The 26,212-nt window shown below is 37.4% G+C and overlaps 1 protein-coding gene across 1 annotated transcript; it reads left to right on the top strand.

Annotated features, from left to right (window-relative positions):
• The first annotated feature begins 284 nt into the window (after nt 1-284).
• On the top strand, nt 285-25,778 carry rbms2b (RNA binding motif, single stranded interacting protein 2b). The gene is made up of 14 exons (XM_084429089.1): nt 285-498; nt 9,588-9,754; nt 15,396-15,454; nt 16,141-16,232; nt 21,199-21,356; nt 21,435-21,514; nt 21,591-21,700; nt 21,802-21,848; nt 21,965-22,058; nt 22,403-22,453; nt 22,535-22,645; nt 24,237-24,317; nt 24,412-24,499; nt 24,717-25,778. The coding sequence occupies exons 1-13, from the start codon at nt 349-351 to the stop codon at nt 24,490-24,492; spliced, it is 1,281 nt and encodes a 426-aa protein (XP_084285215.1). The 5' UTR covers nt 285-348; the 3' UTR covers nt 24,493-24,499; nt 24,717-25,778.
• Nucleotides 25,779-26,212: the final 434 nt, after the last annotated feature.

Here is a 26,212-nt window from a genome sequence, read left to right as displayed (position 1 = left end):
GGTGCATCTGTATATGACCAATAAATATATTTAATGCTAGAATTTGTGCAGCTGGGAAAATTCAGCATAGGTTCCCAAGCAAGTTCAAGAATAGGTATTTCAGTTGATTTCCCCCATTAGGATCCTTGTTTAAAAAAAAAAAAAAGAAGTTAATATGAAACCAGAACTCTTATTAGTCATAAGAGAGTATAAAGCTTTCAATACCATTTAAAACAGAAAAGCGTATTGCTGTTTTTTCTTCCTGTGTGCTGAACAGGAGAGAGAGAGAGAGAGAGAGAGTGAGTGAGTGAGTGAGTGAGTGTGAGTGTGTGTGTGACTCGATCTCTTCCACAGACTCCAGCAGGCTGAATGTCCCCGGTGACGTCAGCGGAGTGTTTTGGCTGCACTAGGCGCTCCGGACACAGCGCTGCTGCTGCTGCTGTAAAAATGCTGCTCTCTGTGCCGCCAAGGACAGGAATCAACCCATATAACGGCTATACCAGCAGAACCAGTAAAAAGGTAAATGGGGTTCAAATGCGTTGGCGTCAGACGCTCAGGCCGGTGGAAAACGCTCATTTATGTCGCTTATCTCTCTGTTGTGTGTGTAATTGCATGAGTGTGAGCTGCAGTGTCCTTGAAAGTGGAACCGTGAAAATATTGAAGTGTATCATCGCGCGATCGTGCCGGATAATATACCGCCGTTGAGTAAGATACTAAAGTGAGCGTGTATTACAAGTGGGCATCTTGATGTAGATTGATCTACTCTATTGGCTGGCTGAGAAGTCACAGACTGAACTTGCGGTCCGAAATGTTCACGGATAGCTACTTATTTATAGGGACACGATGATTGTGGATTTGTTGCAGTAAATCAGTATATAGGACAATTATTTGAGATTCTCGAGGTAAATGGTTTGACGGGGGGGAAAGAAAATTAGTTTAACTTAAGTTTTACGTTGAGTCATTCGCCCCACCCCTATAAATCCCACTACTATGACGGGAAACATTTAGGTTTCGGATTGACTTTGCAGAGACAGAAAGTCAATGATTCCGACGTAGGATGCCTTTGAATTATCGCCTATTTATTTAAGGAGAGACAAAGGTTAGAATAAGGAGGGGAGGAAAAGCTTTTTTAACATGTTAATGACGCAGTTTATTTGTCAAAATGAACGCATGTCCGACATAAGGTGGGCTATGATAGTGGTTACGTGCATTGAATTATTAGAAAAACGAATATTATCAACAGATAGCCTACCATTTTTTTTATGACCGATATTGTAGGCCTATTGATTGTTTTTATGATTCAGTGTCCTCATATTCAGAAACGATTTTTAATTATAATTTTATTTCAGACACAAATAATTATTCTAATCAATAAAAACAACATGCATTATGAATATATTTATTAACAATATTTTTAAATAGGCTACTATTGTATTTAAGTTTTTAATCAATTTTAGTAATTCTCAAAATGCTACGTATTTATCACTTAAGAATGAATTGTGGTTGAGCTTGAGTATGCATATTTATGCAAATACTATACATAAAGTTAGTTACTTTCCCTTTGAACACTGTTGTTTTCTGCTGAACCCACAGTGAAGCAATGCCATTGTGTACACTACTATACTATTCTTTTAAGACCCACTAAATTGTGACACTTATCAGTAGACTGATTCTGAAGAATTGATAACTGATACAAAAACTGTATCTGTAAGAAATGTTGGTTAAACCAGTCAATCGCTACCTGACGTATGGCGATGATTCTCTGCAAGCCAGTTCATGTAGGCTATATATATGCATTTATAGTTTGCATATATTTTTAACATAATGAGTAAATCAAGTGTGCTTGCTTGCAGCTTTATTCAAAGGACATCTTTATCTTCTGCGATCTTTAATGCTTTTACAAGGTCATTATCATAGATGTATGAAAATTACCATTGCAATAAAAGGACAGCAGAAAGCAAAGAAAGACTATTAACGTGTTGATAATTTGATGAATTATTGGCTGGTAACCTTTTTACCAGGGAGAGTAGATGAATGGGAAGCAATTCTTTTGAAGGTGATATTGAGTATGATGGTCTATCTACTCATTAACAGTTTCATAAGCATACACCCTGTGATCCGATCCAGCTTGGCTCTCTAAATGTTATTTCAGCTTCACGCCCATGATCACGACAGAATCCAAGAACAACGCATAGATGTTCATAGATGTGTTCAGTTGTCCGACCCGGCTCACTGATTTTATTTTACCTTGCAGTTTATGAAGAAATAAAAGAAGACCACAACAATAGAGATTCACTGTACATATTTAACCAAAGACTTTGACCCCATTGTCATTTTGTTATTAGAGCTAACCGTCGACTCATTTTTTTTTTAAATAAACGCTTATAAGTGTTGCTCTAGAAAACCATGAACTGACTGACTGCCACCAGCCCAGCCGCTGAGCAGGCAGGTGTCTGAGCCCATGGTGCATCTCTTCTCAATAACTCGCTCAGCAGGTCGTGGTTACACAGTGCTGGGGGAGGAAGTGTAGGTAGTAGCTAGAAAGAAAGAAGCTGTGTTGGGCAGGTGAGCTCCATGTCCCTCGGTCATGAAGAGACATCACTGAAAGGTTGTGTGTTGGCATCGAATCTATAGATATTATGCCATGTATCACCCGAGGGATGCCGGTGAAGATGGTAGACAGTGTTTTTGGAAGCAGTTTTAGGCAGAATTTAATTCAGGGCATCTGCTTGCAATGGCAAAATAACTTGGTGATGTCAGAATCAGATTGCTTCTTCACCGGCTGGAACGGACTGGATGAAACAGTATTGGGTTTGAGTAGGGGCTATTGGCCAAAAGCCTAGAGGCAGCCCTATCAGTTGAGTTCAGAAGGCTGTTGTTAATGCCAATGTGAGCCAAAAAGGAGGATGGCAAGTTCAGTTTGGACAACAATTTCAGACCCGTGAGGTCCCACTTGGAATGAGAAACGTGTTGGAAGAGTCCTGGCCATAGTGTATTGTGAAGCTGAGGGAGCCCTCTATATTGATTTTTGCTGTAGCTATGTAAAAATGCAGAGGGAGAATGTCATGTGTGGGTAAAACTACCAAACAGGATCTCTGCAGTGATACTGCAGTGTGGTCATTGAGAGGTCATACCACGAACGGAACGAAAAAGCTAATCAAATGCACTCTGGTAATTCGCATGTGGGCCAAATTTACTGAAATACTGGTTAACCTATAATGTTTGTCTTGAAATTTTGTGACTTTCTTGAACATGCCTGCAAAGTGTCGACACTTCACTGCGTTGTGGAAAGTGCATACAAATGATCTATTAGGATTATGATGTTTGCGGGTCAATTTGAAATCGTTAAATAAGGCTTCTGCATATATACCTGATATAAAAAAACTTTTTTTAATGAATTTTGGTATGTCAGTTTCTCAACTACCCTCTAAGGCTATTTATATTTACATTTATGCATTTGGTAGACACTTTATCTGAACTGTACAATTTTATATGTTCATGCGTGTTCAGTTTGCTGGAAATCTAAACCAAGATCTTAGCGTTGCTAGCGCCATGCTCTGTTTGATCTTCAGGAAAGTACACAGAAGAAGCGCTTTTCCACACTTCTTCTGTTTAAAATGTTACAAAAACAGTTACAATACTATTAATAATATTCACAGTTTATGGATTTTTAATTTTATTTTTAATTTTATTTTTGATGTAGTGTGATTTTTGGTGAATTCAATTAGGGTCAGTTTGACCCTGAGCATAACAATTGTACCCATATTTATTTTTAACCTAATGCAAGAGTTAAATGCAAGTTAATAATTTTGGCAATGCAACGTCACCTACTTTAATACAAGATACATATTTAATAATACAAACTTCACTCGTGGTCAATGTGAATTTTTGTGGTTGGTGTGAATAAGCTCTGCAGAAAATCACTATTTCCACAGTCTGAGTGCCTAGGAGTTATCAAGGGACATTCATTTTTCCAGGTTTTTTGGATATGGCAAGTGTGCAGCCACTGGTCTCTAATTTCCTCCTTAAGTGCCTCAAACTTAGATAGGCTTCCTAAGCCCTGCAGGTCTGCTAAGCACTGCTGCACTGACTCACAGAATCGCTGTCAGTTCTGGTGGAAGAAAATCCACCGGAAAATGACGCTCTGTGGGACGGCAAAATGTTGCAAAAAATCATTTTACACAATATGAATATATGAAGCTCATTAGAGTCTTCCGAATATTCTGTGACCTTTCAGGTAATGACAAAGGATTTTAGGCGAACCACTCAATTTTGAATGTTACGTTAAGGGCTTTGAAATTTTTATTGAACATCTAGTGAGGAACAATGAGAACAGACTGTGGCTGCAAAAGAGCTTATTATCTTTGCTGGTGGGAGGAAACCTTGTATCTCCAAAAACGCTGCTTTTCAGGAAATGGAAAAAAACACTGTATTTTTTTAAAATAATGATGAAACACTGTGTTGTCAAAGTTGATATTGTGGCTTTATATATGGTCAGACACTCATTATATTATTATAATTTTACCAAAATCAAGCTCAAATTTAGGTTTTTGACCAGCAAATGTCGGACATACATGTTTTGTCCGTCATTGAAACGGCCGTATTTGGGCCAGTAAGTGCATCGCATTACGTTTTCATCAACTTACGGGTTGTTAAGTTTACTATGGTTATCTGGGCACTCAGTCATTTGTTATTAAAGTGCTACAGGCTATTTAAGACTAAGTTCTGTAAATGAATTGATGACAAATGCTAGACTTAGACACTCCGCTTCTCAAATACATAAAACATTAGCCTTTATATATTGTTTCTTGAGTAGAGAAAATGCTGCACTTGTTCAAAGAACCAGTTCTTCATTTACCCTTGCATTGCAAACAAGCAGAGACGGTCCAAATGCCGTGCAGCACTGCATTCACGATAGAGGCGAGGGGCGGAGTTATGCGGTTTTACAGACAGTTTGAGGGTCCAATGGGATTACAAGTTTTAGTCACACAACCCCATTTTAATACTTCTTATTGGGTAAATATTAGCAAAACCCAAAGACAGACGTAAAGGGTGACCAATAGTAATGATTTATGAAACAATGTCAGCACTTTACATTGGAAAATGAAGGCACACAGTGCAAAACTACATCTAGAGTAATTTAAAGTACTAATAATAAACATTAAATTGGAAACTTTGAATTTTAACCTTTGTAAAGTTTTAAATGATAAAATTGTTGGTGTGATTCTACAGAAATATTTGAATCACTCTCTACTCTTGGTACCGCCACAGAAATGTGTGTTCACTCACACGCACGCACTTAGAAATTCTTCTTCACGGGATGGATCGCTGTTGAAAGACACAGTTTTGAAAACCAAGCAGCCTAGACGGAGAGTCATTCCCCTCCTTCCCGCACTCTTGGCAGGGATGCAGATTGCTCAGATAAATGACCTAGAATTCCTGGAATTCCCATCTCAAACATTGCATGGATCCTGTGGTTTAAGTTATTTGTTACATTTCTTTCTGACCAAAGGTGATATTCTGACATTTTTGATCAGCCAAAAGATATGCAGACAGAGAGGGTGAGAAAATTGTAATACAAGATGTAATCCTGATTTGTAGAGTGTAGCTTGAAAAGGGTGGAGATTTTTCTGAGGTATTTTTGAAGCATGTTTGGGTGAAAAATTCCATATTTCACACGAATCACAATATATGTAATTTAGAAACCATGTCTCTATTTATATCTCTGGGGAAATGGGATTGAAGGACAAGTATATTTTACCTCACAATACCGTATCAATATTGCCAATAATCAGTAATTCAATAATCGAAGTATTTTTAGTTACTTTTATTTTTAGTTTAGTTTATTTTTGAAACATTATGTACTGTATCATTAGGCCAACACACTTTTGAATATTTCTATTCAATCATAATCCAGACTCTAATATGTATTTTCCCAGACTGCAGAGTAATTTGACTTACTATACACTTAAAATAAAAAATGACATATTGCATTACACCAACATCTACAGTAGTGTCCAAAAGTGATGTCCAGAAAGGGAATGGTTTGGGTATTTGTTTTCAATGACCTGACAGGTTTGATTAAACCATCAAAATATGAGAAAAATATATTATATTTTTAAATGTTTTAAATGTGAGTGAAGAACAAAAAAACACTAAACACTAAACTACAGCTACAGGTTTTGTTTTACCATGCAAAAAAAAAAGAAGCAGCTTTTTGTGTTTCTCTCTTGCTATTACATGTATTCATAATTTCTTTGTTTGACAGACTGGACAAAATTTGGCATGTTTCACTGCGTTATCACAAATAAAACAATTGACTTCAAGCACAACCGCAATATGCTTACAACATTTTTAACACATTTTTAATATTTTGAATAAAGAGTGATGATGTAAATTTTCCTATGTCTTGACCACTACTGTATATGTGATATTATTATTTTCTAGAAATTGAAAACCCCCAAAAAAGTAAAAAAAATCCCTTTTATTTTGTTTTATCAGTCTCAAAAGTATTAAACAAAAGTACAATCATTAGACTGCCATTGTATTACCTCATTTCAAACAATAAAATGATTTTTGTTTATAAAATGAAATTATTTGCACATGCTACTGCAGACGGCGTTATGCTGCAATGTGTGTTGGTAGGTCATTAAATGTCCATGTTCCCCAGCAAAACCACATCACAATACTGTAACCCATGCAGGTTGGAGTGGTAGACAGACCATTTATTTCCATTCACAGTCACACCTGGTACCAGCCCTTTAGAGCCAGATCCCCTGCTAACCCTTCCGAGCTGCTCGCTGCCTCCTGTGACCTCTATTTCTGCAAGCCTTCCCAAGAGTCTGCCCTAGTGGCACTGCAATGGAGTAATCAAGAGAGGTGCAAACCCCGCCACGCTCTCATTACCACACTGCGCATATCTATGGAAATGAAGAGGCGCTTCCCACTGCAGTGCTGTCTTCAAGTGCAAATAAGGGAAAACTCTCGGGTTTCATTACAGTGCAACTGAGATGTTCTTGGGCAGGTTTGCTGGTATTGATTAGTTGTTGACAAGGATTTGTTCCGCATTCAGGTACAATCTGAAGCAAACGGAGCAATCGCAGCAGATGGAGCATGTGAGGATGGTCGTGATGCATGAATCACTGTCAGCACGGTTGTGGACTCGGAGGAATGTCTTCACCTAATATATCACATGCTTTGCATGAACAAGAATTAAAGCTGTAGGTTTAACAGATGTAGTTGAATGGGAGCTGTTTGTGTAGAGTCCATATGGGTCATGAGAAGTATGCAAATAGAGTTAAACAAGCCCTTTTAAAATGCATAGCTTATTTTTCCTTCTCGAAATGCAAGCATAAAATGACCCATGATACAATTACACATATTTTTGTAACGTTACTTATTAATTGTTGTCAATGAACGTACATTTTAATGGGCTATTAAGTTCGAACTCAGTATTATAAACACTACCAGTTTGGGTAGTTTTTAGATCAATTTTTTTAAAATGTTTTTGAAAGAAGTCTCTTATTCTGCATTTACTGTAAAAACAGTAATATGGTGAAATATTACTACAATTTAAAATAACTATTTTGAATATACTTTAAAATATCATTTATTCCTATGATGGCAAATCTGAATCTTCAGCGTGTGTGTGTGTGTGTGTGTGTGAGTGAGTGATTTTTACATCTAAAAATCCTAAGAAGGAAAAAAACCTATTAAAGTTTCCTTTTAGGGGTAGGGTTATTATATAGAAATTATATAAAAAAAATTTTTGAATGAATGCACATATAAACATTTAAAAATGAATGCACATGTGTATCTTAAAATAACCAGATTTTTTTAGGTAAGAAAAGAGAACATCTGAAAATTAGAAGTAACATGGCTTGATTTGAACAAACACGTCTAGCTGGATTTATGTCATTAGTGGGGGGTTGTTATTTTTAGCATATAATGTAGTGTTTGTGTGGGGAAGATGGGTGTTGTTAGGTGTGCGGCACTGCTCAACCTTGAACAGCGTTGCAGGGCAGATGGGCTTAGTGGGGGGCAGTGGTTCAGTCATCTGTTTTCCCAGGCAGAGGCAGAGTTAGCCGAGTAGAGCGGTCCTAATGAGACAGTGCTTTCTGACTGCACACAGCACATGAGAGGGATTAGCGCTCAACGCTAACAAGCTCAGATCTCAATTAGACAGGCTTCTATAACTAAGTTCAACCGGCTCAAGAGGAGAGCAAAAAACAAAAGTCCTATATATGACATAGTGTTTGTGCGGGCACTTCTGAATGTGCCCCTCTCCCTTTTTTCCAACAATCTCAGCCAAACCAGTGAACTTGTGGCATGTATTAAACTGGCCCATTGTTCCCTGTCTGAGATTTGATTTCACAGGCTTGACTAATGAAATACTTCATCCTTGCCTGCCCCTCTGACTGATGAGGAGTTAATTAGAAAACTAACAGAACCTCTCAGGAGAGGGAAAGCCCCAGGCTTTGGACACAACAACATTCGGAGGCATGTGCTTTTTCAGAATCTGCTTGTTTTTGTAAACAAAATTACATTTTTAAAGGGATAGTTCACCTAAAAAGGAACATTCTGTCATTATTTACTCATCCTCATGTCGTTACAAACCTGTACACCATTCTTTTATTATATTCCCAGTCTTTCTGGAGCCTTACGATAGCTTTAACTTGAGAACCGAATCATTGACTTGGATTCGTGAATGAACTGTTCTTTTGAGACTTGGGCTGCGTCCGAAATCGCAGACTCTCCAGAGTGAGTATTTATTTTGAATAAATAATTTGTTCACAACTGCCAAAAAAGTATGTTCTATATAGTATGAATGTTATCTGGACGTACTACATTCGCCATGTTGTCATCATGTGATCTATATCGGCATCAGTTGCGTTGCTTCACTGCCATTCACAAATCCTCTCCCGCGGCCTCATTAGATGGTATAAGTAGTAGCTCATCCGGGTCCTTTTTGCCTACTCTTTATGAGTGCTGTGAATTCAGACATACTTCATTTGTCACATACTGTGATTCACCTACTTATAGTAGCAGGGAAGTATGTGATTTCGGATGCATCATGCAGCCGGTTAACTTTAATGAACTAATTGAACCAATTTGTGAATCAGACTGATCCGTTCTAGTTTAGCTAGAATTAACAGTAAATAATGAATTAAATTTTGGTCAGTTTTTCACACAAAGCTTCAAGAAGGCACATGGACTATTTTTATGGATCCTTTGATGGATTTTTGTTGCATGGAAAAGCGTTAAATCTTTCATTTTGTGTTGCATGGAAAGCATATGGTTTTGAAATGACACCCGGGTGAGTAATAATAACAACATTTTCTTTAAAGATGTGTTCTTTTTCCTTTAATTCTTTAAAGGTTAAGTATGTGGGGAAATATTCCTGTTAATCTATAGCGCCATTTTGATATTGCAGTGTTTTGCTTTGCATGGCAAGACTGAGTCACTAATGATTAGAAGACGAATATGAAAATGATTCACTACTTCCTTAAAAGTCACAGGGGAAATTATAACACTTTCATTTTAAAACTAAAGGAAAGCTCTTTGGAATTGTAATCTAATAGCGTTGTATCTTATCTCTGTTTTCACAGCAGGCGTATGCATCCTCCACCCAGCAGATGGCACCACCCAGTCCCAACACCACCACCTCCAGTAATGGAAGCAGCATTGCTGGAGACCAGCTGAGCAAAACCAACCTGTACATCCGTGGTCTCCATCCAGGAACCACAGACCAGGACCTGGTCAAACTCTGTCAACCGTGAGTGGCCTTGTTTCATGTGGAAATTAATTCAGGATTAGGTATGGTGAAGGCAAGTAAGGTCAGGTTCATAATCAGCATTTGAAGAGAAGCTCAGTGTGTATAAGTCCAGAAAATGCATTGAAAAACAGGGGTGTGTGTAGGAGAGAAAAAACTCAGAGTTTGAGTGTCCTGATTTGACCCTTCACGAGAAGGTTAGAAATGCAATGCTGGCAGATCATGTTGAAATGAATGCGAATTACTTAAAGTGTTTTTGGATAGCCTTATGCAGCATCTTGATTTAGTAGATGTTGTGTAAATCACACATTTCTATTCATGAAACGTTTTTGATATTTTTATAACATTTTGGTGCAACGCCTGAGGGTGATCGTTTTTCATCTTGGGATTGGTTCTCGTTCCATGTGTTTTGTTCGTAGATAGGGAATTCATCTTTTGAAATAAATCTCATGTCACTTTTTCACATTAGATCCGTGCTTTCATGTTAGAGGTCATTTTGGTGGAATGTAATGACACAAACTCAACGGAGGTTTGGGTTTCAAACAAAGCTCTTTTTTTTGTTGACCGACTGCAGTGTTTCCAACAGCTAGGCATGACGGTTCCCTCTCCTCGCCTCTTTCCCTGTCTGCGCCTCACTTCCTTTTAGGGTTGATAAAAGTAAGGAAGGGTTTCAAGAGAGATCATTGCTTTTGCTTCTACCGCTTGGATATTCCAAAGTATGCACAAAAATTTATTAAAGGGATATTTCACCGCTGGAAAGATGAATGTGTATTTAAATTGGGTCATTTATGTAGTAGAAATGTGACATTTTATAAGTTGGTGCCTTCTAGACTGAGAAAAGCCAGCAAATGTATTTTTGGCTCATGTGGATGAAAGACAACAACTCCCAGAATGCACTTGCTTCGCTGCCCTACGAGGCCACTCCCAAGCCACGCCTACCGGTTACAGAGGGCAGTATCGGATGAAATGATACAACTAGGCTACTAGTTGACTCGAAACTGAAAGGACGCCGTTTTATCGTGAGATCCCCTATCCCCCTATGGGCGGGTTGAAAACATGCAGAACTAGCTCCTACTACTGGCTGTAGTCTATAGCCTCTGGCCAAAAAAGCCTCCGATGACGGCGCAAAATGGCGATTTTTGCGTCATCTGAGTTTTTTTTTCAGACACACAATACAGAAATCTCTCGTCTCAGGGGAACATGAGGGAGGGAAGCACGGTCATTCGAAAATACTACAGAGTTTCTACTGATACAAAGCTTAATGCTAATGGGTGAAGTATCCCTTTAAGAAAAATTGTTGTTGTCATCCATTTAATAACACAGTACTTTCTGTCATTACTACATTACTACTAATTTTGTGTTTTAGGGGTTTGATTTGATTTTCTTAATCACTAAGTACATTTAAAATGGTTCGTTTTTACTTAAAGGTGCAGTGTGTGATTTTTAGCGGCATCTAGTGGTGAGATTTGCGAATTGCAATCGGTCAATAATTCGCGGCCTTTCCTTGAAATTTCAAACTCGAATGAGAGGCTACGGTGGCCGACGTAGGAAGCCGCGTCTTTTCCTGCTGCTTCTCATTCAAGTTAGTGATGAAACGCGCTCTGTAGCGCTGTCTGTTCGCTGTCGGCTACGGTAGAAACATGACGTCACGATATGGCGACCTTCATAGAAGGGGTGGCCGCGGTTATGTACATATAAATGACTTATTCTAAGGTAATAAAAACATAACGGTTCATTAAGTAAGGTCTTTATACACCACTGAAAACATAGTTATGGATCTTATATTGCATTTCTGTCAATAGATCCTCAGAAATATCACACATTGCACCTTTAAAAGGTTAAGACAGCAATAAAAAAAAAGGCTTTTTTGTAATATTTGTATATATTTGAAAATATGTTGAACTTAAGTGAAATAAAGCTTAATAGAAATATATAAAACATCTAAAAATGACAAAAGCACATACAAAAATTACAAAAATTAAAACTGAGAATTTAAAAATAAGTCATTCAAAAATATTAAATAATACTATAACTCTTAATGTATTAGTTTATTATGGAAAAATGTAATCCTCGTTTTTGCTTTTGTATCCTATTGCCAGAGCAAAAGTAAGCAACTCAATATATTTGATGCCCAATTTGATGTGATTTCTGTTGGGCAATAAAAATATGATGCAACGTCTTTAGCTTTATTGAAGTATATATTCCATTTTAGAACAAAGTGCTCATATATTTAAGTTGGCGTAGAAAGAAAGTGCACAGATTTGAGAAGTAGTGCTGGAGATTCTAAGAAACGACTGAGAAGAGGCTGCCCAGCCCTACAGGAAACTCTGAGCCCAGGGGGAAAGGGAAAGACAAACAAGGGCAACAGCTGGGAGGGAGAGGAGACCAAAAGTTGTTAGTGATGGGGGTGGGGAGGAGCTGGAAGAGAGAAAGAGAGATTTGGGAGAGTGTGAGAAAGAGACTGAGAGAGAGAGAGAGATAAGAGTTAGTCAAATATATCAGGTGTTTCTTAGCAAAGAAGCTGTTGGCGGAGGGGGATGTTTGGTCAAGTAATTCCTGTTACCTTTATAGAATGCGAAAGAGCAGAACACAAGCCGAATGGTTTCAGAACACTAAAGCAAATGCTATGGATATCACAAGCAAGAAGAATGGCAAAAGGACAGCCACGTGTCCTCACATAAGCAATATCACAAGTGCAAGAGTGCCGTTTCTCTGAGTATCAGTGGTTCAGACCAACGGCACGATTGCATGAGATATGGCTTCACTTACATTTTAAACACAATATCTATGTCTAAAAATTTCTATTTTTCATAAAAAAAATAAAAATTTGTTCCAAATGGAACAAAGGCTAAATAAACGTTGCTTCTTAACGATTTAGTGATTTTTCACCAAATCAGTTGAGTTGTTGACTCACTCATGAAGAGTCACTTGTTTTGTTTCTGAATGAATCAGTGTTTTGAATGAATAAGTAGAGTAAATGATTCGTTTCATTTAAATGAATTAGAAAGCATTACAGAAGTAAAAAAAAAAAAAAAAAAAACTTTTCTTGGCTTTATTTTTAGTGCTAACTGCCTCAACAATGGTGCAACAATGTCAATATGAGTACTAGTTACTAGAGTCAGGCTACACTAATCTCTGCTAGTCATCACATAGTGTTTGCTTGACCATGGCTGCGTTCCAGTCCACTTTTAGACACGCACTTGCGCACTAAGCACTTCCCCTGGGGGGAATCCCTGCCGCCATTTTGAAGTGCGTTCCACTTCGTGAAGTGGACGAGGGAAGTTTATATGGACAGACCCTCGTAGCGAGTCTACTTCATATGTACACTTCAGGTACCTATATGTCCCACAACGCAGTACGATTGTGACGTCACCACAGATCTTGTCTAATCACCACCACGGCAAACAACTCTATGATATATTAACTATAATTTTTTATTTATTTAAAACAACCCAAACACACCTATAAACATTTGGATGCTGCATTAAACAAATTCTTAAAGGGAAAAAAAATGTAAATAATAAATCAACTCCATAGCTGATTCCAAGTGATCAAGGGATTAGGGCGTTCCAATTCAGCCCATTGCAGTTTCCGCCAGTAGTGGGCACTTGTTACAACGTAAGCAATGACGTACATCCGAGTGAACGAGGCGGAGGGAAGTTAGCGAGTGAAGGGCAAGACCATTTTGGACTGGAACGCAGCCCATGACTCTTGGTTGGAACATCTCGCACATGACTAACTGTCCCTCCAGCATATGGAAATCTGGGAAAAACAATTGTAAATGCAGCTAACCGTACAGTCATGCATATTTAGGATGGCGAAATAAATAGGCTTATCAGCTTTTAAAATGGAGGAGAAAAAGCTTCCCTTATTTTTTTGTTTTTGACGTCAATGGCAGTGCGTCCAATCAAACTAAACCATGTTTTGTAAACAGTATTTCATTTGTCACTTGTATGTGGCTAAAATTAAATTTGACCAGTGTTTGTTCCATGTTTTAGACTGGTTTATTAATAGTGATGTCCTTAAATACATCAAACCCAAAATTAAAGTTTTCATTTAGAGCGTTCAGTATTTTCGTGTTTACAAGTAATAAACCAATCAGTAATAGAAACGTTCTTCGGTAACAAGCCGCCTCTTGATATTTCTTTTGAAAAATAATGCTACATATAGCATTATTTTTGGTCACAGTTGAAGTGCGTTCATACTGCTGACATGATTACCTGTTGTGTGCATGCAATAGACACTGACACAATCAAAACAGTCATTGGCGAACCGCTAACTGTTTCAGTCAATGTCTTCGGCAGCCGAAACCAGATTTTAGTTTTTTTCTGTCTCGCCCCCAAAAAAAATTGTTTCTGATTTCTGTGCAGCACTAAATTACTAAATTGCAGATTCCTTCTCATCTATGTCATTTTGATCATTTTACATATTGTAGGGCCCTCATGTGTTTTGAAGATTTTTTTGTTACATTTGTACAATAAAAAAGTGCCAGTGCATTGGGTTGCCACTTACATGCATCTGTGCTGTTTTTCATCTTTTATTTTTAATTAAAACATACGCTAGACAGACGTATTTGATTTGATAATTGAAGATGTCTTGGGAAATTCAAAACTGTCTCGGAACACTTGCATTTTTTCTATTCTATGTCCTGCATGAATGACCCTTAAAGTCCCCCTGTAGTCAACAATTGTATCCCTTAAAACTCATCTTTGATCACCAAAATTATATAGTTAAACTTTTTCCTTGAAAAAAAAATTCTTCATGCCTTAAAATAGCTTACTACACCTTTGCCTCGTTAAGTATACGTGGTTCTATGAATATGCAAATTATCCCCGCCTCCACTCACTCGCACCGGGACTTTAAAGTTTGAATGATTAAGTAAAAAACTGAAACTGCTTGTCATTTTTTCAGTGTTCTCATATTGCATATTATTGTGTTCTTCCATCTATACTACAGTTACACTATATAGATTTAGTTCAGTCATGAACATCAGTGTGAGAGGTGCTGTGCGCTGGCAGTAGGACCCATGAGGAGCCTGGCGGAGGGCATTGTTAGTTGATTGTTGTGGATCCCAGCCAGAGCTGTGCAGGGCAGACAAGGAGAACTCTCAGGTTACACTGCAAGCACATGCCTGGAGAGAGAACATCCTACCCCCCTCCCCGTCCCTCAAACACCCGCATGCCTCCAGTAATCCATGGAAGCATATGCTATCCTACAGCTATATACCTGAATCATGCTGCGGCAATGCCTCAGATATGCAAAGTAGCGTGAACATGGTATGGAATCCATTATTCAAAGAGCATTACCATTTGATCAGGGTTCTCCACCGCACCGGCACCCTCATGAAGATTTAATGTACATGACTTCTGAATATGGGGGCCCGTTGAGTGGCGCATTGTGAATGGAGCGGTGCTGGTGCCCTCAGTTTATGAGTTTTTGTGCCCCCGCTGCCTGGCTGTTTTCGGCTTAGATTACTTTGGCTTTTCCAAACTGTGTTTGACCTTATAAAATATCTGATACATATCAGCAAGTCTTATGAGTTTGGTTTTATTTATTATTTTTAAGCTGTTAAAAATCTGTTTAAGGTGTTTATCTGTTCATCTAAACCAAATGTTACTTTTTGTTCTTGTTTTGTAATGCACAGCTATGGAAAAATAGTGTCCACTAAGGCCATCCTTGACAAGACCACCAACAAGTGTAAAGGTAAGATGTGTCGCAAAATGTAATATTTAAAGGGATAGTTAAAACTACTCTGACATTCTTTCACAAAAAAAAAAAAATGTCACAGTGTTGCTTACTGTGAAAGCCATCAAAAAAGTCCATAAAAGTGTCATAAAAGCGGTCCATATGACTTATAGCCTATATTAAAAGTCTTATGAAACCATATGACAGTTTTGTCTGAGAAACAGGCTAAAAAATTAAGTTGATATTCACAGAAAATCTTGCTTGAAAGCTGTGGCCACCATAGCACGGAAAAGAGCAGCTTGGACATTCTTCTAAACATCCTTTTGTGTTCCACAGAAGAAAGAATGTTTTGAAAATCATGAATAATCGAATTTTCATTTTTGGGTGAATTGTTCCTTTTAACTTATGAGTGCTCTTTGAATATACTTCATCATCTATTTTATCTCTAGCAAATGTGTGCTGATGTAACAGCTATGAGATTGGTATTGCATAACCCTACATCTGTCAAGTGGACACACACACTATTACATTCGTGTGTGTGAGAAAGAGAGTGTGTATGGTTAACTTGGTCTGATAGCTCTTTTCTCACAGAGAGATTACCAGTGTGAACTAAGGTGTAGAGGAGTGATAGGGAACGCTATTGGCTTAACTAAACTTTAAGCAATTATCACTGATCCTCTATGTGTGTGTGTGTGTGTGTTCAGGCTATGGCTTTGTGGATTTCGACAGCCCGGCCTCTGCACAGAAAGCGGTTACAGCGCTAAAGGCCAGTGGAGTTCAGGCTCAGATGGCAAAGGTAAGAGTCAGTGACACTGAACACCCTGTTTCCTTGACTGCTCATACTTCCTGTAAACCTTCTGAGGCACTTTGAAACCGCTTCAAACGAATTCCAAACACAAACATCAGTATTATTATTGCTCATACTCAAGTTTGGGATTTGAACAAACCGCTAAGCCAAAGTATTCAACTTTGACGCATGTTTGTGCTACGGGCATGAATGATGCTTCAGATCATGCGGATTGATGAGGAAACATGTGCTATTACTTTTCTTAACAAACTTAAGGTTTTTGGCTGGTAGATGATAAAATGGGTGAAACATTTCATGGATTTACACTGAAGGAGGGACTTGGAGGAGATCCTGTTGCATCAAAGGTTTTTATTTACAACATATTCTTGCAGCGTTGAGCACTGATACCCATCACAGGCTGGTCTGTTGAGCACGTGAATACAATGACAGGTCAGAAGCATTTAAATAAGTAACTGGCGTAAAAAAATAAATAAATCTGCATATAAACTGCTGATCAAACGTTTGGGGTCGGTAAGATTTTATGTTTTTGAAAGAAGTAAAACAAATACAGTTAAACATGCAAAAATACAGTAAAACATTATACAGTAAAAAATATAGTAAAACATTGAATTGTGAAATATATTATTGCATTTTGATATAACTTCTATTTGAATATATTTAAAAATGTAATTTAGCAAAACTGAATTTTCAGCATCATTACTCCAGTCTTACATGACCCTTCTTTCAAATAAAGAACAGCATTTATTTGAAATAGAAATCTTTTGTAATCTTTTATAAATGTTTTACTGTCACTTTTGATCAATTTAATGCATCATTGCTGAATAAAAGTATTAATTAAAAAACTGTTGAATGGTAGACAGCTTTATCAATCATAACAATTATGATTTTTGTCATAATCATGAAGGATTGAAGCCCTACTGACAGGCACACTCACATCTGTGTAGTTTTAATACATTTCTTGGATAAGTTATCACCTGTAACAAAATATTGCATATCTGATTCAAGGGGAAGCTAATTATTAATGTTGAAAGTAAATGGCGGCAATCACTTTAGTGTTGGACGGCTGATTATTTTACCACACTTGGCCTGTCTGTGGGTGTTGAGCCATGAAAACGGAGCTGGTGTCCCCATTAGGCTCATGCAGGTCCGCCATTGAGAGCAGTTCAAAGTAAGTGCCTGAGGAGTATTTGTCCCGTTTCTGCTCCTGCGTGGTGCTCCAGCTCTACAAAGAGTTTGTGTGTTCTCTCTTTCACCCATGGCTGAGTCACTGTCTGAGCAGCTTGGCTGGTAGTTCTGCACGCCCTCCGTAGAGGACTGTGGCCCTGCAGGCCAGCACTGCTCCTGCCCTGGCCAACCACTCACACAGACCCTCCTACTGATTTCACACCCTTTTAATGAGCTTTATGGTGAATCTCACGAAAACATTTCCAGATCATTTTTGACAGCAAAAAAAAAAGAAAAAAAAGTTACATTACATTTTCCATAAAGAATATAATAGAAGACTGTTTTAATATGATTTATTATTGTTATTAAGATATTTGGGGAAATATTTTAATGTCAATAATTGTTGATGAATCTTTTCTATGACATTTTCTTCCACTTCCCAAAAGTTCACTGTATAGTTATTTTTATTAAGATTTTTTTATTATTTTAATGACAATTAATATTTATGGATGTTATTATATTATTAAAATTACTATCATTATCAACATTTTAAAAAAGTCATTACTATAATGCAAATCTCTGTAAAAAGAAAAATCTCTAAAACTTTACATCCAGAATCCCTGTTGTACTTTTTTTTGTCTAAATGGTAATTGTCATTAATTTGTCATTACTGCAATACAGTATTTTTAGTCACACTTTAGGTTAGGGTCCAAATCTCACTATTAACTAATATTAACTATGACTTATTCCTCGATCTCAATTACTGTAAAATTACTGCTTATTAATAGTTAGTGAGGTAGTTGTTAAGTTTAGGTATTGGGTAGGACTGAGGGATGTAGAATATGGTCATGTAGAATAAGGCATTAATATGTGCTTTATAAGTACTAATAAACAGCCAATATCCTAGTAATATGCATTATAATAAGCAACTAGTTAATAGGGAGAATAGGGCCCTAAACTAAAGTGTTACCGTATTTTTTTATTTATGTAAATGATCAACAGTATGTTACTATATTTAGCTTTGAATTACAGTAAAAATATTTTCTTTTCTTTTTTGCATTATGATAATGAGAGATTAGGGAGGGTTGTGCTTAATTGTGCTGATGTATAAATGTACACTAATTGTGCTGATGTATAAATGTGTGAAAAATGTGTGAAAAGTATGTGCCAATACAAAAATGCAAGGTTGATTTTCTTCAAGCACACCATTTTTTTCCATATTTTTCCCTTTAGTTTTGGGGTAAAATGTGAACTGAACATATTCTAGAAAGATTTGTGAGATTCACACATTTAATCTGTAGATCAGCGTGAAAGTGCAACCTCTTCACACAAGAACATCACTAAGCACCCGTCTTAATTACAGCCATTTTAGAGTCTTTTAGCGACCTGACCTATTTAAGAGTCTGTTGAGGCAATTTCCGTGGATTTTCCTCCTCCCATTCACTCTGTGGAAAAAGCCACCGTCTCGCGGTGTGATTAGATCAGTGCAAAAATCACCTTCATCACAGGTCACTGCAATTAGATATTCATTATTCATGGTGGCGAGATGATCTGGTAATACATTTACAGCTCACATTTTAATCTCATCTGCACACCAAAGCAATGAATATGCAAATCGGCAGCGGGGTGATTCGGAGGTTTGCTGTCTTGCAGCGATCTTTACTGTCTTTCTGATTTGTTTAGACAAGTAACACACAGATCATGCTTCAATGATAATGAAGAAAATGAATTTGAGACGCGTAATATGATTAAGGAGTTTTGAGATCCTAAAGTAAAACCTCCTACTCACGCCTCATGCAGGAACTGGGTAATCTGAAGAAGACATGCAAGCGCCAGTTTTGTGTATCTCTTAATTTGAGGTTAGAAAGGTGTCACTTTGTATTGTATGCATATTTGCTGTCATGCCCGCAGCTTCAAATGAAGCTAATTAGGTGTTTATATGGTAATGAGCTGACTCAGTACTGGCCTTGAAAACGGTCATTCTGACACTTTTTCACAAAAAACATATTGATGTCTAAAACTCCTGCATATAATTAGGCAAAGATAAAAGACAAATATGGCACAGAATATGTGAAATACTCTTTCTATTTTATTTCTATTTTTCTATGAATTTGTTCTATTTTTTTGTCTATTTCTAAGTGATATGTATAGGTGACTTTCAACAAAATAAGCGCCATATTTCATAGTTGAACTCATGTGCAGAGTCTTATCTCTCCAATCACACACACACACACTACATCAATGCACAAGGCTGCCGAGTCAACGGAAATCAAAATAAAGATAGGAAAGACTGTGAATAAGTTATGAGGTCAGACCCTGTAAACTTCTGAACTCTTTCACAGTCTTTCCTACCTTCCTTCTTTGATTTCCAATACATTGTAAAGGTGGAATGTGTCATTATTGGAATATTCAGGTCATTCCCAACTTAATGTCTGTGTGAAGTTGTTGTCGAATACCACAACAAATAATAACAATAGATATGACTCTGGAAAGTTAACCCAGTTAGTCATCTATGTGAGCATACTGGGAAGGGACATGGAAAGGATGTGACATAACTGTCCTAAAAAAAGGCCCAGTGTTTGATGGTGCTCTGCTTTGTGTCTGACAGGCTGGTGAGGTCTTTACCTCACTTACCCTTAATCCTAACCTTACTGAGCCTGTAAGGCTGATCAGTCCTTCAGGAACAAAGCAGGGCACTTTGCGTACATCCACCTACAGGAATTATGTCAGTAACACATAACCAGAAGTTTCTCCGCCTAGAAAAAGTGATGAGGATCAAGCTCCAAAAAGAAATAAACACCATAAGGGGCCGTTCACACAAAGCACGTTTTTGTATTCCTCAGCACTGCTATTCCGTTTTCCATTGTAAACATGAGCTAGACGGAGAGGGGCTCGCACATAACACGGCATTCTAAAATATGACGCTCAAGGTAGTTATTCAACTAGTAATTAAAGACCTTACGGTCTTTTTCCATTTCACTGCCCTGTGTGAATGCTCCTAAAAGTAGACCAATGCGCTATATACCAAGTGCTTTATTGATCACTGTATTTATCGTAAGTCATATGTTAGCGTTGTGTGAAAAAATAGGCTGAAATTTAAAGGGTTAGTTCACCCAAAAAATTACAATCCTGTCATTATTTACTAAACGTCATGTCGTTTCGAACCCGTAAGATTTTCGTTCATCTTCGAAACACAAATTAAGATATTTTTGATGAAATCTGAGATATTTCTGTCCCTCCATTGACAGTCCACGCAATTACCACTTCGACGCTTCGAAAAGTTCATAAAGAGATCGCAAAACTAATCCATATGAATTGAGTGGTTTAGTCCAAATTTTCTGAAGAGACAAAACCTCTTTATAAGATGAACAGATTGAATTCTATAGGCTTTTATTCATTTATAAACTTTGACCACCGAACATAAACAGAAGCTCAACCTCACTGGTTCTTACGGAAGCTCAAACGTGCTCAAACTAGTTTAGCTCAAACTAAACAACTTCATGATCTCTTTATGAACTTTTTGAAGCATCAAAGAGGTGCCTAGACTGTCAATGGAGGGACAGAAAGCTCCTAGATTTCATACAAAAATCTTGATTTGTGTTTCCGGAGATGAAGGAAAGTCTTATGGGTTTGGAAAAACATGAGGGTGATTTAAATAATGACAGAATTATCATTTTTGGGTGAACTACATTATTTCACAGAAATACGGACAAATTCCTTTTTTGGACAAACTTATTCTTTAACCTAGTCATGCCCACATTTGTTTCTCTCTTCTTCATTACCTCTTCAGCAACAGGAACAGGACCCCACCAACCTGTACATCTCCAATCTGCCTCTGTCTATGGATGAGCAAGAGTTAGAGAGCATGCTCAAGCCCTTCAGCCAGGTCATCTCCACACGCATCTTACGAGATGCAAACGGCACCAGTCGAGGAGTGGGTTTCGCCAGGTACGCCTGACCACCATATAACCTGACATAATCATCATTAATATTCCATTAATAATACATTTGCAATTACTCTGTTAGGATGGAATCGACTGAAAAATGTGAGGCCATCATTCAACATTTTAATGGCAAATACATCAAGACTCCTCCTGGAGTAGCAGGTATTGCGTTACGGTAGTTTTCGTATTGAGGATCGTGTGGTTACGACAGATAAATAATGACTAATGTTTATCTAAGTGCCTATAGAACCCTTGCTGTGTAAATTTGCGGACGGGGGACAGAAGAAACGTCAGAATCAGGGGAAATATCATCTGAATGGGCGGCAGTGGCCAAGAGAGGGCGAGACTGTGAGAGAGATGATTTTCTCAGCTTTTTCATGTTGATGTAAATCATTAAGTAGTCCAAGTCTTAAATCGACTGTCCCTCTCTTGTTCTCTCACACATACAGGGCGGGATGACGCTAACATATGATCCTACTCCTGCTTTACAAAATGGGTGGGTTCTGAAACTATTACTCAAGAAATGTTGTACTTAGTGCTTTCATTATGACACAGCATGGTAAAAGCTTTCTTTAGAAAAAGAAAAAAATGTGTGTTTGTTGCCCCCTGCAGGTTTTATTCCCCTTCCTACAGCATCGCTCCTAACAGAATTATTGCTCAGACTTCTATCTCTCCCTACATGCACTCACCTCTATCCACCTACCAGGTACTGTTTCTTTTTGCAGGAGCTATATTACTGATTTGCTTAATATGTATATTTGTAGTATTGTTTAAAGGAATAGTTCACCCCAAAAATGAAACCTGTAATTCCAAACCTGTATTTTTTTTCTTCCATCAAGTGCAAAAATAGACATTTTTGAAGAACAGTTACTAAATAAAACAGCTGTAAAGTAAAAAAAAACACTCATACGACTCATGCTCTATTCTAAGTCTTTTGACGATATGAAAAATAATTGATTTAAGACATTTAAGTTGTTATTTACTGAAAAATCTTGATCTGAATTATATAGAATAAGGACCCAAATCTAAAGTATGTTCGTTTAATTGCAGGTACACAATCCCTCCTGGATACATCACCAGTCTTACCTCATGCAGCCCACAGTAAGTTGCATTTAAACTGCTGCTCCATTTCCTAAAGCACCTTTCTGTACCTGTCTAACTTCTTTTCTCTCCTGTGCACAGGGGACCGTCCTCACGCCTTCAGTGGACCACACCATGACCATCCAGCCCACTGCCATATTAGGGCCTCTCACACAGCAGATCAGCCATCTAACCCTGGGCAGCACAGGCACGGTACGTCCCCTACAGATGCACACAGAGATATTGCAAATCTAAAAAAAAAAAAAAGCTTTTTTTTTTTGCATTTAGTTTATTATTTTTATTTGTAATACGATTTTTCAATTTAATTTCAGTTTTCATTGTGAATTTTAGTTTAGTTTTAGTTTTCAAGTTTCACATTATTTTGTTTTTATTTTAATTTTTTGTATTTTAGAGCTACCAAAGTTAATGCTAACTGGTATAATTTATATGCATATGCATATATGCATATATATATGCATTTTTGAACAATGAACTTAAAATATATTGTCTTTGTAAGGTATAATTGATAATTATTATAAAAATACCCGAGGTGTTAAAGCGGCCACGGCGCTAAGTGGAGTGTGCATTGTTTTTTAATAATTCAAAGTCAATTATTCCGCTTATACTACGGTTACCACACCTCAAAACATTGTTCATATGACGTATTTCAAGACGTTTGTCAGGTTTTTGTCCTTATACACTTTTGTTTGTAGGACTGATTTCTTACGCATCTAATCCCAAGCCTCCGCTGTTAATTCCAAAGTGTAATTTTAGAACTTATAAGGGAGGTTTGAGCCACTGATAGCAGAATAATGCAGTTATTGATAAAGTTATGAGAGAGAGAGAGAGAGAGATTAAGCATGTGTGAATTACCTGAGTCTGTGTGTCTCTCAACAGTCTTCAGCAACACTAGCGGAACTGTAAGTTTATCTGCTCCAAGAACAGCGCTGTTATTACCTCACTAGTGAGAAATTCGCGTAGCTTTTAAGTTGTCAAACTATTTTACTGATAAAATTGTCAGAGCAGCGCTAACAACACATTTCTGTGCGAGTGTGTGTCTGTACTGAATGTGTGCGTTTGAGCGGTACACAATAAAGAGAGAAAGCAGGAGAAAGAGAGTAGGCTGTATGCTTTTCCGTACATAATAAAACGTGATTTTGTGGCAAACAAACATGGAAATAATTTGTCGTTTTGATCCCATTGTTTACTATATTTATTTGCTTGGTCAGTGTCGTTGTGGGTTTTAGTTTTTTTGCTGTTGTAGGCTGTACGGACCTTTTGAAATAATTGAAATCATTTGGCGAAGTGATTTGGAACTGTAATGCGGTCAAGAACTGCCTGGAACTACTTTAGTCAACCAATCTGATCAACCAATCAGATTCTAGCATTCAACGGCCCTGTGGTATAAATACATAATAATCAACATTTGTAAACGAGTAGTTAATTATTTCTCTTTCATTTTTAATTATGCTGTTCGCAATGCTTCATGGGATTGTAGTTCTTTAACCACAGTCTTGTACCTTATTTCCTCTAATATCGTGCAGCCCTAATTCGTTTTTATTTCGTTTATTTAATTAACAAAAAAAAATTTGTTTAGCTGTCCTAAACGATAGTAACACTTACACTACTCTAACACCCGTTGTATTTAAAGTGTTACAATCGAGTCTTTTAACTCCTGCCACGACCAAGTAAATCTAGTAAACCCTAAGCATAAAGAATCACAGGAATTATGCAAAACCAGATTTCTTATGTGTGCTGTCTGTGGTTATCACACATTTGTCAATGCGTGTCCATCTGTTCTCAGTATATGCCTGCAAACACAGCTATGCAAGGGACCTACATACCACAATATGCCCAAGTGCCTCCTTCAAGCATTACAGCTGAGGTACGAAACCCTTGCATGCTGAATTATTCCAAGTGTTTGAAAGCTTGAATCACTGCGATGGATTGTCAGTAATGTTGACCTTATGCCACTGCAGGAAAATAGCGTCCAACAGCAGCAGGTTGCCATAGAGACACCCACAGACCACACAACATACTCCTACCAGCATGGCAAGTGAAGAGGAGGTGGGCTACTTCCTGTTGCTTTGGAAATGCTGTGGTCTGTAATGGAAAGAGAGTCAAAACAATGTTTACCCACAAGATAATTTGTTAATAATATTGGCGTATCCAAACAAATTATGAATTCAATTCTTCTGAACTAGGTGGATGAGTAATGAGTAGATGTTTTGTCTTTTTATAAGCTTCTATTCTGACTGCATGATCTTTCTTTCTCTCCCTTTAGTACATTCATAGGAATGATGGAGGACTTTGGATACGGAACCACCTCTCTTGACATGAAAAGAAATGGATATTGTGAAAAGGAACTGAGAACCGTGTCTCTTTCCAATTGAAGAAAGCAGACATTTTTTTTTTTCTTGGAGAAGGCCAACCGATAATGAAGCTAAACCTATTTTAGTAAGTGAAAGACTTGGGTGGAGAAAGCTATGACTACAAGATGTCATAAAAGCAAAGTAAGCTTTTTTTTAACACAAAGACTCACACACATGCACACACACTCCAACACACTCTGAGAAATATTTTTCTGCAACTTTATTTTCTAAAACATTCTGCAAAGCCAGAATGAAACAACTACGATGTTACAGCACCATGTGTCATTTTAATTTGTTTTTATGTTTTTGTAAAATTATTCAAAGATTTTGTTGACTGCTTTTGAACTGTCTGCTGCAAAATGGGGGATTTTGTACATATATATATATATATAAAAAAACAAAAAAAAAACAGTTTTTGCAAAGATCTTGCTGCATTTTCCTTGAATATCGATTTAAGGAAATCCAGAGGAACCTGCTGAAACCAGCAGCTAAGTTGTTTGAATAGATTTACAGAAAAATGTGCTGTATCGAAGAGTGTTGTAAATGCACTCACTGTTTCAAGCAAGTTTGCATCCGGTGAGACTAGACTGAATTCTGAAACCAAGACCTCATATCCCCTCACAAACAAAAACTATGTCCTTTTTTCCTTCCAAAATGCTGCTTTATCTTGTAAGTTAGTTTATGCTCTGTTTAAATGTTGAGATTTATTTTTGTATTTGAAGAAACATTTTTTAAAGAAAATTTCAAAGAGAAGCTATTTGGATGATAAACTTTTTATGGCTTTGTTTTCATGTCAATGGTTCTGTCTTGCCTCTTCATACATATTGGTTATGTCTGTTCTTTTACCCATTGTAAAGAGTGCTCCACCAACTCTGTAATGTAGGCCTGTAAATTAATTTTTCTTGCCTTGGTGAGTGAGGAGTGTGTTCTTTGGGCTGTGTCCCCTGAGCTATAAAATGGCAATATAACAAAAACCAAGAGAGTTCTTCCCTTATTAGTGGATCACACCCTGTTTGTTTCCTTCTGAAGTACAAGATTCTGTAGACTGGAATAGTGATTGTGTTTTGCTCTGTGTGAACATATTAATCCAAGATGCTGAAATGTACATCTAAATTTGCTGACCATGGCAATAGTTCAGTGATGTATGAAATCAAATATAATACTATAAATCAGAATATATTAGCATAAAAGAAAGGCATATCCATTTTTAATGTAAGTGCGGGTGTGAACATTTTGAATCTTGAATGTGCGGATAGACGTCTCTCAATATGGCCGAAAATATCCTTTTCATGCCGTCAAGATTTGCAAGAAATATGCTGCATAGGCCTATAATGTACGCATTTTTTGTTTCTAAAATGCTAATAATCATGTGTCAAATTTACCCAGCGGGACTTTTTGGTCTTATAGG

This window comes from Rutilus rutilus, assembly GCF_951802725.1.
Source record: "Rutilus rutilus genome assembly, chromosome: 13".
Classification (NCBI taxonomy): Eukaryota; Metazoa; Chordata; class Actinopteri; order Cypriniformes; family Leuciscidae; genus Rutilus; species Rutilus rutilus.
This window is presented reverse-complemented; position numbering and strand designations above follow the sequence as displayed.